At 33.2% G+C, this 16,754-nt stretch overlaps 1 protein-coding gene across 2 annotated transcripts in view; it reads right to left on the bottom strand.

Moving 5' to 3' along the window:
- Positions 1–1,117: 1,117 nt before the first annotated feature.
- The window catches only part of Klhl4 (kelch like family member 4), a 65,563-nt gene continuing 49,926 nt past the window's right edge, over positions 1,118–16,754 (bottom strand). For both annotated transcript variants that reach the window (XM_070040106.1, XM_070040107.1), the window contains exons 7-11: positions 13,484–13,708; positions 12,733–12,895; positions 10,969–11,181; positions 4,579–4,750; positions 1,118–2,319 (exon numbers count right to left, since the gene is read on the bottom strand). In XM_070040106.1, coding sequence (XP_069896207.1) covers positions 2,260–2,319; positions 4,579–4,750; positions 10,969–11,181; positions 12,733–12,895; positions 13,484–13,708 — 833 coding nt within the window. In that variant the 3' untranslated portion in view covers positions 1,118–2,259. The remainder of the gene's footprint in view (positions 2,320–4,578; positions 4,751–10,968; positions 11,182–12,732; positions 12,896–13,483; positions 13,709–16,754) is intronic.

Genomic DNA, 16,754 nt, shown 5'->3' on the forward strand with positions numbered 1-16,754 from the left:
TTATGATGGTGATGATGATGATTATGATGATGATGCAGGGACCAAGGATTGAACTCTGTGCCTTATTCTCTCAAATCAGCTTTCTTACTCAAAGCTGGGAGATGGTGGTGGTTCTTGAGCCATGCCTCCACTTTGGCATTTTGCTGATTAATTGGTGATGGAGTTGTACACACATTTATGCCTGGGCTGACAGAAGATCAAATTATGATCCCTTCAGATTTCAGCTTACTAGATGCCTATGATTACAGGGGTGAGCCACTAATGCCTAGAGTGACTTATTTTTTATTGAAAATAATTACTTTATCAGGAGTAATGTGATGTTTTGGGACATATATACCATGTGGAGTGATTCAATTTATCTGTATGTCTTCCAGCATTCATGAAAATCTAAATACCTTCTAAACCTGATGGTGGCTGCACACTCTTTATAACTACAGGAAAAAGATTTTTATTTAAATTCAATTTGTCAAAGTACAAATATCTTTCTACAATGTATGCTGTCCCTTTGTAAATTGACTACAGAGTAGTACGTTTATAAGTATCACTCTGGATTTTACTTGTTGGTTTAACAGTCTACAATATAAAGTTAATTTAATAGAACATGTTATAGAAATTCTGAAATTGAACATTGAATTGAAAAGCTACTTTCATAAAGAGTATCACATCAATATTTTGCCTTACAATTTTGTAACTACATGGACTAAATGGAAATAAGAATTTAAAGTTAAAATATGACTGAAATAGATTTTGTTACTTTTCTATTTAAAAGGTGTATTTTTTTGCAGAACATATGTCCTTAAGAGTCTAGTGATGTTATAAATATAACATTAACATAAAGGTGTGCGTTGGTACATAAAACCTAACTATAGCATGGACCATATATATGAAATATTTTGGTATTTCCATGTTAATACTATGTAACTTCTCAATTTTAATGCATTTTAAAAATCATTATTTTTATTGTAAAGATACTGTACAGAGGGGTTACAGTTACATGAGTAAGGTAATGAGTCCATTTCCTATCAAGTATTGTTACCCCCTCCTTTGTTTTCCCCCATCATCCCTTCGCTACCTACCTCCCCAATTCCTCCCACCCCCCACCCCTGAAGTTGTAAAGTTTGTTTTCAATATATTCTCATTGTTATAATGGGTAAACCTGTATCCTTTTCAGCATTTTATTATCTCCCTTTCCCTCCCCAAATTAGAAAAATCCACATACAAGATGCAGGGCACCAGAATCAAATATAGTGACAAAAGGGGTTATACCAGATAAGCAGAAAAGGCCAAAAGCTATGTATATATGACCATATAAGATGATGCTAAGTGAAATGAACCCCAAGATATGGACACAAGAGGTTTTTTCTTTGTTGCTCTTGTTTTTAATGGACTATGTAATTTTTTTTTGTTTCTTTGGTAAAATCATTATTTTTAAAGTTTAACTTAAATGTAGGTGTTTACGAAGACAAACATTTGTGGAGAACATTACTTTCTCTATAAATGAGCCCCTGACACTAGGAAGCTAAGGTCACAGTTTATATCAATATGATAAATATTCTTTATTATATGGATTATGTTTGTGGCATTACGATAGTATTTTATGGGTAACTAAGTAACAATGCAATATGTTAAGAATTATCAAATCTACTTGATAGCTCTGTCAATTATGGAAAGAATAAAATTTGGAAAATGTTGATATAATTAACATGGTAAATTATGCTAATAGTCTGTTTTTTAAGCCTTGATAGAGTAAACCCTTATTTTCAGGTTAATGTGAGATATTATTTAGGTATTTTGGCTATTGTTTGAATAAGACAAGGGTAAGTCCCTGAAAATCAGCCTTCATATTTTAAGGGTCAGACATTTTCTCTGATATCAAGTTATATTCCAAATAACAGACTACCTTTTCTTAAATACAAACTGTTTTTATCTTCTCAGGCTCTTAACAAAACTAATGATGCTTTTCTCACCTTAACACTTCAGTCACTATCAATTTTGCTTAAGTAGTTTAACATGCTACCGTAAAGAGCATAGGGGATTTCTGTTTATATTATCAGCTGTGACAACACATATATTCAAGATTTGCATGTAGCTCATGTTTAAAATTGGTTCCAGCTTCACAAATGAGAACATAATAAACTGATGCAAGGATTTTCAAGTTTGGTTATAAAGTGAAGAAAAGGTCTTATTTCTTTTTCTTTTTTTCCTCTTGTTCCACCTGCTCTGTTTCTTGAAATTATCCCACTGCCATTCTTTTGAGTTTTAAGTGAGTTTCACCACCACAACACATGCACCAGCTCTTCCAATGTTAACAGGAACTTCCTAAAACAAAAAGAAGAAACACTGTGTGTAAGGCATTTTTAGCATACTATAGAATGTCAGAGTTTAAAAAGTCCTTCCTGTTTTTGTTCCAATTTTAACCTTACATAAAAATAAGAAAAATTGCACCCTGCAAAACACTGTATGATTGTTGAAATGATCTACTTTCATAATAAGAGACTTACGTCTGAAGATCATGTGATCTCGGGACACTTCAAAGATTACAGCAAAAAATACCCAAGAAGATTTTTGTTAGAAATCGAGAAAATGATGAATGACAAGAATTTGACATATGATACTACTGTTAGTTCTCTTATTACTCTTTCCAAATATCATACATTAAAATAGTGACCGACCCAAGAACATAATCTAGAGCTCTTAGTAAATGACCTAGAAATTTCCAATATATTCTTGGAATTTAATATTATACTGATAATTTACTAATAAATTGATTATTTTTACCTAAAATTCTGTTTACTAATTTTTTCCCTATTTCTGGTTAGTCCTGAGCAATGCTAAAGTTAAGGACCTACTTAAAGGGTAGAATTTGAGATGTTTTGAAGGGACAGACAGAACCCCTTTTGTCAACTTCTTTGTGTACATAGTAAATTTAATAGCTGGTACTGGTGGCATGTGCTTATCTATACTCACTAGTCAAGAGGCCAAGATCTGAGGATTATGGTCTGGATACAGTCCAGGCAGAGAAATCCTGAGACTCTTATCTCCAATTAACTATTTAAAAACATGAACTAGAGAGGTGGCTCAAGTGGTATAGCTCTAATTATGGGTGAAAACAAAAAGACAAAGTGTGAGGTCTTGAATTCACGCACCAGAACCATTGCAGACACACACAAAACAAGTTATCATACCTTATTATATTAACTCATAATTTTATTGACAAATCACCTATATGTACAAATCTAAGCCTACCAGTAGGAAAAATATCTTAAAGGTCCTTTATTCATTCTTTAATTTCTTTTTATTTTATACATTCACAGAAAGATAAATAGCCCGTCTAAGAAAGTACATTGCACAATGCCTAGAAAATAAATTCATATATTAGAAGTATTCAGTTTCCTAGCAGTTTAGAGATTAATTTGCCTCAGATAGTTTCTGTGATCAACAGTGTTATTTTTGTAAAGAATGGGATGTGTGGATAAGTGGGTTTTCTTTTTGCTAAATTAGTTTTTGCCATGGTTCTTTCATATTTTAAAATATGCTACTGAAAAATCTCCCTAAAATCTATTACACATGCAGCAGTTTGGCATATATTAAGCACTCAGTAAATATCTGTTGATGAAAATGAAGGATCAAGTCAAGCTCTAAAGTGCTCACAAAAGTTCATGTTTTATGATCCACCTCAGAGGGTCCTCTTCAACAAATCACAGAAACAAGTGTGGGCATATCATTCAAAAATGTGCTCCAACACTTAGAGATTTGTACAATTCTTTCTGTATGTAAGTCTTCCTCATCTCATCCTACTCTCCACTCTTTCAATTGCCTTTAAGTAGTTTTACAAAGGAGCTGCCATTTGTCAAAGCACTTTATGAATACAATGAATACTGATCACTGTCACCCCATTCTTCACTCTTACCCATTTCTCTCAACCTATCCCTTTACTTACTTTCCTTAATTTTACAGTATATATATTGAATTTTTTATTGCATTTCTCTCTTTCTCTTCATTTGTCTACGCCTCTTTCCCTTGACCCCAACCTCCAAAAAGTAATTTTCTTTTAGCATCTTTAGGATATGCTTTCAGTGACCTTCTTTTTCAGTACCATCCTTTTTAGGTATTCTATATGATTCTCAGCTCTTTTGAGAATATTTAATTCTGGCATTTTTCTGCTCATTAAATTTTTGAATAACTGAAGAAGCTATGAGTATGGACATTCACAGTCTCTCAGCCAATAAAGGAATTAAATCACAGAAAGGAACATAGTTGTGCATTTCACAATTCACAATACCTACATAGGTAGTTTCCCAGAGAGAAGCTCTGGAACTATCGAAGTAGATTAACTTCTTTTCTGTGAAGGAAATACTTTCATGAAGCCATAAGTATAATCCTCTTTCATATAGGTACTGAAGGATTCTGTTAATGGTCAACTACATTCCCTAGTAATTTTCTAAGGCATAAATAGAGCACATACATTCCTTTTCACTAAAGAATATGGTTAAGACATGGTAAGGAACAATGTACAATTAATACTAAAAATAAACATTAAAAAGTGAAATATACAAATATGAAAATGTTGGTGAGTACCTCCTTCCATTCATCATTCTGAGCATCATATGACTCAACAGTGTTCAAATAAGTATGTCCATCATATCCTCCAACCACATATAATTTGTCTCCAAGTGGACATACGGCAACAGCATCTCGAGGCACACTCAGGGGCCTTACAGTTGACCAGGAATCTCTTTTTGGATCATATCTTAAGAGATTTAGGAAGGCAATTAGGAAAGAAAATCCAACAATATTACAGTATAAAATAATGTCAATAATAAAATATATACTTATTAGGGCAAACAACTAAAACCATTGTCAATGTAGATTGAGTATGTGCATGACATAATTCAATGTGGCCATTAGAGGATGCTGAAAGCATACTTAAAAAAAGATTTCCTAAATACATTTTAGAACTCATTCTTGGAAATTTCACATATTCAGATCTCAACATTATTTTTTAATGTATAAGTATAATATATCATATTATTCATATTAGTATCATTTAGTATAAACATTGATAAAGTTATATTTTTATTATTTGGCTATTAAAATTAGACCTGAGAAGCATGATTCTGTTTATATAATAATTCAAATTTTAAAGTGCTTCAGGTTTGCTTCTAAATTTAGTTTTCTAATTTTGATATTATTTTCTAATGCAATGAATAAAATTCTATCTTGTATTTTCCCATCTGTGTTTTTATATATCTTTACAGGAGCCTAAGATTTTAATTACCCTATTTTGATCTGATTTTTTTTTTTTTTTGGGTCCGGTTGTGGGGCCTGAACTCTGGGCCTGGGCGCTGTCCCTCAGCTCTTCAGCTCAAGGCTAGAGCTCTACCACTTGAGTCACAGCTCCACTTCCGGCTTTTTTCATTTTGCTTATGTGGTGCTGAGGAATCGAACCCAGGGCCTCAGGCATGCAAGGCAAGCGCTCTACCACTGAGCCATCTTCCCAGCCCTTGATCTGATTTTTAAATAAGACTATATCGCATAATAACTTTACTTTTGTTAAATTGTTAATTTTGTTAAATTTTTGCTAATTTTTGTTAATACTAAAATTTTATAAATACTCAACATTTTCAGTAAATAGAATGAACAGTAATTCAATGAATAAAAACAAAATCCTCCCTAATATTTTTCCTGACTCTTGAGATATGTTTGTAAAATATGTAAAATTGAAATCTGTAAACTGTTCCTGGAATGTTGCTCCATTAAAAAAATAAATTATCACAGAAATGGCACTGTGGCTCAAGTGGTAGTGTGCTAACCTTTAGCCAAAGAAGGTCAGGGAAAGTGCCCAGGCCCACAGTTCAAACCCCAGGACCAGCAAAAAAAAAAAAAAATATATATATATATATATATATATATTTATATATATACAAATAAAATAAAATAATAAACTATATGCTTCTAAAAGTCCACTGAGGACCCAGGTACCAATGGCTCCTGACCGTAATACTAGCTACACAGGAGGCTGAGATCTGAAGATCAAGGTTCAAAGTCAGCCCAGGGAAGAAAGTCCATGAGACTTTTATGGTTAATTAATCACCAAAAAGGCAGGAAGTGGAGCTGTGGCTCAAATAGTAGAGTACTAGCCTTGAGTATAAAAGATCAGGGACAGTACCCAGACCTAAATTCAAGCCCTAAGACCAACACACACACACACACACACACACACACACACACACACACACACACACACACACACACACACACACACACACACACACACACAGAGTCCATTGAGGAAGACTGATTTCACACAAGCACACACATAACAAATTCACTTATCAGTTTCTAATTTATTTTAGTTCTATAACCTGTCATTTTTTACTTTATCTTTGTAAACATATTCTAAATAATTACCTCCCAACATCCATACATATTTGACCTCATGCTCAAAAATATTTAATGCTATCTAAAAAGTCACAAGGACAAGCTCAATATCTATTAAATATAATAGTCATGTAGTAGATCATCTTGAGTTTAATGTTAGAAAACACAGAGTCAGAAAATTCATAATTGCATGTTCTAACCAAGCTGTATCTTCCAAACATCAGCTATTGTTAAGCAAAGCTGCACTCAGTAACAGTCCCCATGTGGAAGTGTATGAATAGGGAAGCAGAACTCATTTCCATCCAACCACTAAACGTTTGTCTGCATTTGAATGTCACTTACTGCTCAGAATCATATTGTCAGTATATTGGTTGATTAACTAGAGGAACTGAGGAAATGTTGGTTCATTATAGAAAGCCCATGGATTGGGAGAAGCTCTTCACTAGCCATACAATGGACAAGGGTCTCATACCTAAAATATATCTGGAACTCAAAAAATTAAATCCCCCAACAACAAATCCTCAAAGAAACAACTGCCCAATAAATAAGTGGGCTAAAGACTTACAGAGAAACTTCTCTGAAGAGGAAAGAAGGATACCAATAGAAACATGAAGAAATGTTCAACCTCTCTAGCCATAAAAGAAATGCAAATCAAAACAACATTGAGATACCACCTCAACCCAGTTAGAATGGCTATAATCAAGAACTCTAATAACAACAGCTACTGGAGGGGATGTGGACAGAAGGAGACCTTACTGCATTGTTGGTGGGAGGATAAACTTGTTCAACCATATTGGAAAGTAGTATGGAGGTTCCTCAAAAGACTCCACATAGAGCTCCCCTATGACCTAGCAATCCCACTTTTGGGCATTTACTGGAATGATCACAATCAAGACCATACTAAAGCTACCAGCATGACTATGTTTATTGCAGCACTATTTACCATAGCTAAGATATGGAACCAACCCAGATGCTCCTCAGATGAATGGATCAAGAAAATGTGGTATAAATACACAAATACACGATGGAATTCTATGCCTCCATCAGAAAGAATGACATTGCCCCATTTGTTAGGAAATGGAAAGACTTGGAAAAAAATCTATTAAGTGAAGTAAGCCAGGCCCAAAGAAACATAGGTCCCATGGTTTCCCTTATTTGCAATAACTAGTATATGTCTGAGACAAGCAGAAACGCTCAGATAAGTTGATGTTAAGTGAAATGAACCCCAAGATAAAGACTCAAATGGTTTTTCTTTCTTGCTATTGTTTCTAAAATATTTATAGGATGATTTCTTTGTTGCTTTGTGTGTCCCTCCCACACAATATAACCCGTTTTCACTGTATTTGATGTTGGTATAATTTGTGGAGGGGAAGGGAAATAAATTGTTTAAATAGGGATACAGGTGGACCTATTGCAACAATGAGATGTATAAGATGTTATGTAGAAAAACGAACTTTACAACTTTGGCATGGGGAAGAGGTGAAAGGGGAAGGGGGGGGGGGGAAAGCAGCCTTAGGAGGGGAGGTGGGAAGGGATGGTAACAGGAAACAAAGGAGGAGGCGACAATGCTTGATAAGAAATGTACTCATTATCTTGCCCATATAATTGTAACCCCTCTGTACAATATTTTCAAAAGAAAAAAAAGAAGATGATGGCAATATAGTTTACCATCTTTAAAGACATGCAGTGATAATTATAAAAGCAAAACTAGCCATTCCATCATATTGAAGTTAAAACAATGTCCCCTTTCTCCATTTTTCCTTCTTTTCTGTCTCCTATTACTATTGATATAAGTACATATATTCTTATAAAAGTAAAATTCAAACTGAGAACAGAAGAATTAGTCAGGGACTTATAGTCCCACTTAAGAAGAATTAGGTATAATTTACTTGACATTGTAAATTCAATTTGCTTTATTAGCATTATAGAAATAACAGTCTCTGACCCAAACAATATGGAGGTTTTAGAATCTCTTGAGTTAAATGTTTATCTGATACAATTGAATAAGATCCTCCAATGGTATCGGGTAGAACAACAGTATTTAAGCAAACAAGTGTTGAAAATCCATTCAAAAAAAGAAATGATGATATCTAATTCCATAATTTGTCCATCTGTGACTGACTTCCTACTGAAACAGCTGTATCATAATTGCATGTGTAGAAGCCAACTTATAGAATAGTTTTTCATGATTCTATGATAATAGAATGTGGAATTACACAATAATAAAAAGGGTTATTTGTTCTAATACAAATGGATTCATTTTACCATGTAGCATTGAGATCTGCATACTAGACATCAATGATTCTCTATGACTGTGTTTTATTTCCTTTATATATTACATCTTTTAATTTCTATTAAGATTTTTTCAGCATTCTGTTTTCTACGTTTATTTCAAATACTCTTTTGAATTAATTTTAACATCTTAGAGCTACTTTATTAACCCATAAATCAAATAAAATAATATACTTCTTTCCATTTTGTATTAGTACAAAATTCTGAAAATTATACTTCAGTAGTACAATTTTTAAAATGTTTTTCAATAAACATGACAGTGAAGTAATGGATAGTGACAGCCATAAAACTTATACTAATTTTAAAGGACCATTAGAACAAACAACTGCAAATTTATAATACTGAAAGAAACAATACTTGGCACTAACTTCTGAGATTTAGTATATAGTGGACAGTTTGGTAAGTGCATCACATATTTTTTAACCCCATAACCTATGTGATTAGATTATTCTTTTCCCATTTTTAGATGAGGGAACTGCTTTTATGTTGTACCACATACCAGGAACTTTTCCACAAAAGCAAATAGGAAATAGGCTAATATATTTCTACTGGCATAGGGCAATGCTTCTTTAAGTTGATGTAGATTAGAGATATGTAGACAACTAGAACAAGTGATGAGTGAGCTAAAGAACTGAATAGACTCAGAAACAACTGGGCTCAGACTTACATGGATGTTTAAAGATTTAAAAGTAGTCATTGTATGAGGACACACACACACACACACACACATACACACACACACCATTTAAAGGAAAAACCTAAAAAAGCTTGAAGATTTTATGTTGAGCTGATCCCAGATGGAGAGCATGACTTGTTAATTAATGAGGACATTCTTGCACATGAACCCAATCTAATGTTATAAGAGAAGGGTCTGTCTTCCATATGTCCACTTTGAACAAAAGATCACAGGTATACAAAGAAACAGGAAAAAAAATACAAACAAGGCCCATTCAAAAGAATTCATCTCCAGAAATTGTTCTGTAAAGACACAAAGAAAGACAGGATACTAAAATACTTGCCAGAACAGTTAAAAAAAAGTAATGTTTCCCTGTAAGTTTTCCCTCTATGACTGAGAGTCTGTTCTTCCAAAATTTCTATTCAAGATGATTCTGTAAGTTCAGCCAGGAAAATTAAGCAATAAAGAGAAATAAAGAAAATCCAAATTGAGTAGGAAGAAACTGAAGGTACTGATAAATAGAAACATGTCTTTAATTTATTGTTTATTGGACTCAATGTTCTAAGTTGAAAAATACTACAAAATGTGATCAGGAGTTCAGTGCAATTCCTATCAAAACACCAGTGACAGTTTTTATGGCAAAAATGTGAATATCCATCATAACTCCATAAGGAATACAAAAAGTATCAAAATTTGCTCCGTTACTATTATTTTATTGTGTATATACATTTTGTCTATCTTAAAAGGGAATGTGAATGGAAAAATAATAAAAATTTATAGGACCATAAGATGCTTGCTTTAACCAACTTGCCACACCATTCATCAAAATTAATGTCCCACATTGCTATATTTTAGGAAAGTAGTTACTTATTCCAATAGTCATTGTTCATAAAATCATCAACAAGTTTATGAGGGAATTTTGTGTATTTTATGTTAATGATTTTTCAAGCTGCATTTAGCTTTGAGTCTGGTGAAGTGACTGAAATAGCAGCATAAACTTTCCTTATTCTTTAATACTCCTGACTCATTATTCTATAATGTGACTACTTTATAAAGTTTTATAGTGAACTTAAATTTTTTTTGTATATGTGTACCAGTCCTGGGGCTGGAGCCAAGGCTCTGAGCAATGTCCCAGTCCTGGGGCTTGAACTCAGACTCTGGGCATTGTCCCTGAGTTTTATTGCTCAAAGCTAGCACTTGCACCACAGCTCCATTTCTGTATTAGTGCTTTATAAGTGTAGCTGGTTCAAACTGTGATTCTCAGAACTCAGCCTCCTGAGTAGCTAAGATAATAGGTGTGAGCAATAGGCACTCAGCTAAGATTTAAAAAAATATTTTGACTAAGACTAAATATAAAAGATTAACAATTATTTGGAAGATTAGCATAAACTTTCCTTATTTTTAATCTTTTTGACTCATTATAATATGACCATTACAAAGACATATTTTTTTAAGTTTTATACTGAATTTAAATTCATAGGGATTTAAAAAATATTTTGGACTCAGTAAATATAAAAGATTAACAGTTATTTGGAAGATCACCTTGGAGGATTTTCAAGAGCTTGCTCATTTCTAAAGAACCCACTGATCACATGCACACATAAGTAGAAGAAGTTTACCTTTCGACACAAGCAGAAAGCCTGGAGCAACGGTTAGAAGCAGGAGCATCATGGCCCCCTACAACATACAAGTATCCATTGTATGTTGCAACTCCCACACCTCCACGTCTTTTGGACATTGGAGCACACAGACTCCACTTGTTAGTGTGTGGATCATAGGATTCCATTGATTTCAGGCAAGAGCTTCCATCACGTCCACCAATAGCATACAATCTAAAAACAAAAACAAAAAATCAAAAAACAAAACAGAATTGCAGAATTTGCTTTAGTAATTTTTTGAATAGGACTTTTATCCAGACCAGCCTAGATTTCCATCTTCCTATTTATGCCTCCTGTGTAGCTGGGATGTCAGTTTATTGGTTGTGATAACTATTTGCCTAGGGTTGGCCTCAACTAGTGATCTTTCCAATCTGGAATATCTTGCATTACAGTTATAAGCCACGATGTCCATCTGAGTTTTTGACAATTCTGATGTACTGTATATGTACTATTACTTCATTATCTTGCAATGCATGGTCTGAGTTTGCAAAAAGACCTATGTTGGGCAACTGTTAAGGTCTAGCCTACTCCCAAAGCTATATCATCTCTGTTCAAGTAATTTTGAAATAATATAGCAAACTATACCATAAGAAATTTGCACAGAAAAAAAGTAGGTGAACTTAAAACTGTTGTTAGAATGGTCTTAAAGATGTTTTCCAGCAGTCTAAAAACCTAACATCAGAATCCCTATCATAAGCTACTGCATTTAGTAGAAACTATTTACCATTATAATGATAAAAATTTAATAGGCAAGTAAGGTAAAACATAAAACATGGAATCTAGATTAATTGCCTATTCATTGTAGGTGATGGTTGCTGAAGCAATTGACCTCATTCATATCAGACTAGACAGTACTGGATTTAGGCACACTTTAAGTTCTAAGAGATTATATATCTTCCTAACTATAAACAATTCCTATTTCTTCCTGAGCAAGGTTCCAAAATTCATATATGTTGAAATTTCTATTGGACTCACTTATATGAAACATTGGCTTTATGCAAAGGCCATACAGACTCACAACTCCAATGACCCATTATATTGTCTGAAATGCTTAGCTTGCAAGCAAGCCCCTTTCTATATGTTAGTTACTTCCAGGGTTCCTCTGTGAAAAAGTACATATAAATTGATAACAAGTTTAGCTAGTGGCAACCTATGACATCATCTAGTTTTGTATATTATACTACTCTCACAAAGAAGGAATAAAGAAGAGGTGAATATTGAGAAAGGCCTAATAAAGTGAGTTTCTATAGCTTACAGACTTAGAACACTCACACTCAGGAGACTGCTGAATAAAAAGACTTACCTTGTTACACAGATAGATAAATATTTTGATAACCAAAGAATCAATAATGTAAAAGGGGTAGCTCCTTGAGAGCAAAATTGAAACTGCCTGCCTACAAAAGTGCTGCCCAAATTCAATTTGCGTACATATTTCCTGAGATCTTGTTCAAGTACATTCTGTTTCAGGTCTGTAGTAGGGCTAAGATCCAGCACTTCTAAAGAGATCTCAGGGAATCCTAGTACTACAAACTACACTGAACAGCAATTGTCTCCAGTTAATAGAATGTTTATTTTACACAAGTAATGACTATAATAACAAATACATATTCCAACAAAGAGATTTCACATTTGATAACAAAGAGATTTCAGTCATTTGGAATGCATGGTAATTGATGGATTACGACACACGATGTAGTAGTGAACAGCATGTATATTTGGACTTACTTGTTGCCTAATGCAACAACTCCAACTGTGCTTCTAGGAATTGACATACTGGCCACATAGTTCCACTGGCATCCTTCAGGGTCCCACCTTTCTACAGTATTTAGATAACTCCATCCATCATGACCACCAACAGCATACATTGGTCCTTCAAGTATGGCCACACCTAAATGATAAAAATAGCATGAGGCTCACCTATAACATATCTTATTTAATTTTACAAGCAATTGAATGCTCAAAAGTTGTTTCTTAAATGAGTTTGCCATATATGGACAAGTTGGTTATTCTCTATGAAGTAATTATGATTTTCTCACCATAGATATTTTTAACCATAGCTATGACTCAGGAGAGGGCATACTCTTGCAATACTAAAGTCAACATAAGTAAGTAGTGGAATGCACTACATTTAAAAGAAAAATGAATGAATAAATAAATAAATGTAGCCTAGAGAAAATACCCTCAGTTGTACTTTTATGTTTCTTGATAATATATCTAAACCTATCTTTGCTATCTTTCTTAAAAACTGATAGAAGGGCTATAACTGAAAAGTTTCTAAATTAGCTTTGTTTGCTTAAAGCTTTTTAGCATTTTAAGAGTTTTTGTAAGATATCCATAATGTGCAACTAAGCTTTGGGGTTTTTTTTTATTTTTTTTTCAGTTTTTATTGCTATTTATTTATTTTTATTGTGAAGTTTTGTGTTTTTAAAGGCTATATTCAACATTCTGGAGAAATGGAAAAATATCAAGTTCTTACCTAAACCATGCCTATGTGTAGACATGGGTGGCATCACCATCCAGACTTTGATAGCAGGATTAAAACAATCCACAGTATTCAATGTTTTGAAACGATCTCTTCCTCCCACAACATAAAGCTTTTTATTAATAACCGCAACTCCAAATTGAAGCCTACGCCCATTCATGGTGCCAACATGCAGCCAATTGTTGGTCCTGAGGTCATATTTTTCAATTGTAGTAGTACCTGTTAGAGGGATAGTGAATAGAAGAAAAAAATCACTTAAGATAAAATTTCAAACTGACCTCACATAGGTTTTAAATCTAATTAACAGCCAGAATTCACTAATTAAGTCAGGTGACACTACAACCTGACAGATAAGTTGAAGGACAAAATGTTTACCACTGCTGGATAAAAATGAAGAAAACAGAGAAAAATTGTTTAATATATAAATGTTAAACCATCATAATGACTTCTTTAGCTGTATTATGCTATTACTTATACTAACAAAGACAAGTGTCAAATAAACCATTTACAAGATCTTTCCAAAGTAACAAGAGTCAAGCATTGTTTGTGTGTATGTAATTTAATCCACTATTGAATACTTGCACATATTTTACAGTTTGAATTACATATGACCATTTAATATATTATGTGTTTTTTTTAGTTTGGGGTATACATCTATATATGTAGGCAAATGTGTGTACGTGCATGTTTGTGAAAGTGTATGTATTGATTTAAGACAGATGACTGAAGAATGAGGAATGAAAATTCCTTTGAAGCATGCCTTTGCTATAATTGCCCACAGTGTTTCATGGTAGTAATTGTGACTAAGAGTATAAAATTCTGAGGCATTACTTTCTAATTTAATTCAATCTCATTTTATGTTCAATTACTGGAATACCATGATAACTTTCATAGTATACTGTCACTGGTGCCATTGTAAATTATTGCTACTGTACTAACACATTATCACAATTTTTGGTGATTTTAACCATCATTTTATTTTATTTAACATGTAGTTAATGTTTCTAATTAGAAAATTGGCATGTCAGTGCTGAAATATCAATTGATATTCATAAAACACTTGCTGAAAGATCAAAGATGATACTCTACCTCACCTAATACCTGTATATATTTGAATTTAAACAAAATTTATTATCTAATTATTTTTATTTCACATTATTACTAACTGCATTATTAGTTATATCTAAACATATTATTGTTGTTATCCCATTGCCAGAGGAATTTTTATCCTAGTTACTATCAGTAAGAGTTCTACTTTTTTGTCAATTGGGGCTAGAACTTAGGGCCTGGGGGCAGTCCTGCACTGTTTTATTCAAGACTAGTGTTCTACCACTTTAAGCCAGAGCTCTACTCCTGATTTTTAAGTGGTTAATTGGAGATAAGAGTCACATGGCCTTTACTCCCTGGGCTGGATTCAAACCACAATCCTCAGCTACTACTGAGTAGCTATGATTACAGGCATGACCACCAGCGCGTGCCTTAAGATTTCTATTTTATTTGATTATACTTAACCTGAAATTTTTTTAAAAAGCTCTATGATAATCAAATATATTGTTCCCTGACATAAACTTTGTTTTATTAATAAGTTTTTTATTGTGAAAATATCATACAGAGGGGTTACAATTACATGAACAAGGTAATGAGTACATTTCTTATCAAGCATTGTTGCCTCCTCCTTTTGTTTCCCTTTACCATCCCTGCCCTCATCAAAATTGTGGTGGGGAAGAGAAAAAACAAATAAATTGTTTAAATAAACTTTTAATTCTCTTCATCTCTCTTGACTTTGAATAAACCAAGGTCTACTCTGATCTTTCCTCACACCCACACTATTTAATCTGACTAGGAAGAAAGCTCTTCATACTTGTATCACTTTATATTCACGTTCATAGGCTGCAAACTGTTAGTGGTATCATGTGATCTTTGTTGTCTCTATAGTACATTCAAGCATAAATTGTCACTTCCATAGCCAGTGCTGCTAATCTGTTTTCGTTAAAGCCAGTTTTGCACAGCAGGGACCCTTCTGACAAATAACTAATGTGATCAATAAGAAAAAAGTTACCCACACCTACAATTTACCTAAGACAGTTTTGGGAAGAATCAGGGAATTCCACTACAATTTCAAAAAGCCAATCACAGGGCTAAAAAAGTCTTTTCACTTATTCATTCAGTGAGAAATTTGTCAAGAAAAGTTAATCCATTTGTAGTAAAATAAATAAAGTTAATATCTGAAGAATATGCACTGGCAATTACATGGATTAATAAAGAAAAATTTAAACAATATATTCTAGATTTATAGCCGATTATTAAGTTTGTCCTGCTTCAAATTTGTCTCACAATATAGTATCTTTTTAACAGTAAAGATACTGTTGAAGCTGAAATATGCAAAAATGCACATCAACCCTCATTCTATGAGCTTTCTGCAAGTTTCCCTGAAGGTTTTTTATATCTTTCCATTTCCCCAATACCAGTTTACCAAAGCATTCTTCCTATCTGCTACTTCTTACCATATACTTCTGTTTCTGCCAATTGAAATTATCATCAAAGAACCAATTTAGATGAGAAAATAAAAGCAAGGCTACACTAATTATTAAGATGATACAGATATTAATGGTAACGTAAGTAATCAGGAAATTGTACGTACTACATGAATTATCTATATGTACAGAAAGTTGACCTTACATATTAAATTTTAAGTTCAAATATATTATCTACAGGTCTTAGGTGAGTTGGACTATCATCTTTGGTCTTTCAGCAATTGATATTATATGAATATCACTTGATATTTCATCACTTATGTATCAATTTTCTAAATAGAAACATATTAACTATATGTTAAGTAAAACAATGATGGTTAAAATCAACAAAAATTTGTGATGATGTGTTAGGACAGTAATGATAATTTACAATGGTACCAGTGACAGTATACTATGGAACTTATGGTAGTCCAGTAACTGAGCATATATCTACAAGATGTGGATATCTTCCTTATACCAGGTTTGTTTATTCCAGGTTTGTAATTTACAAAACAACATTCTTAAACATTTTTATTGAGAAGATGAGCATGTTCACTCCTAGATCTGTATTCTTCAATTCTAATGACTACCTTAGCCCTTTTCCCCATCCCCACCAACTAACTAATCAATAAATGTAAAATCTCTAGTTGGCTGACTAAGATAATTCTACCTTTATTGGAAAAACATAAACTAGATCATTACTGATTATTTTTTGGTGCATCAGTACTAGGGCTTGACTCTGGAGCCATAGC

The sequence above is a fragment of the Dipodomys merriami genome, unplaced genomic scaffold (genome assembly GCF_024711535.1).
Source record: "Dipodomys merriami isolate MVZ:Mamm:240054 unplaced genomic scaffold, mDipMer1.0.p SCAF_3, whole genome shotgun sequence".
Lineage (NCBI taxonomy): Eukaryota > Metazoa > Chordata > Mammalia > Rodentia > Heteromyidae > Dipodomys > Dipodomys merriami.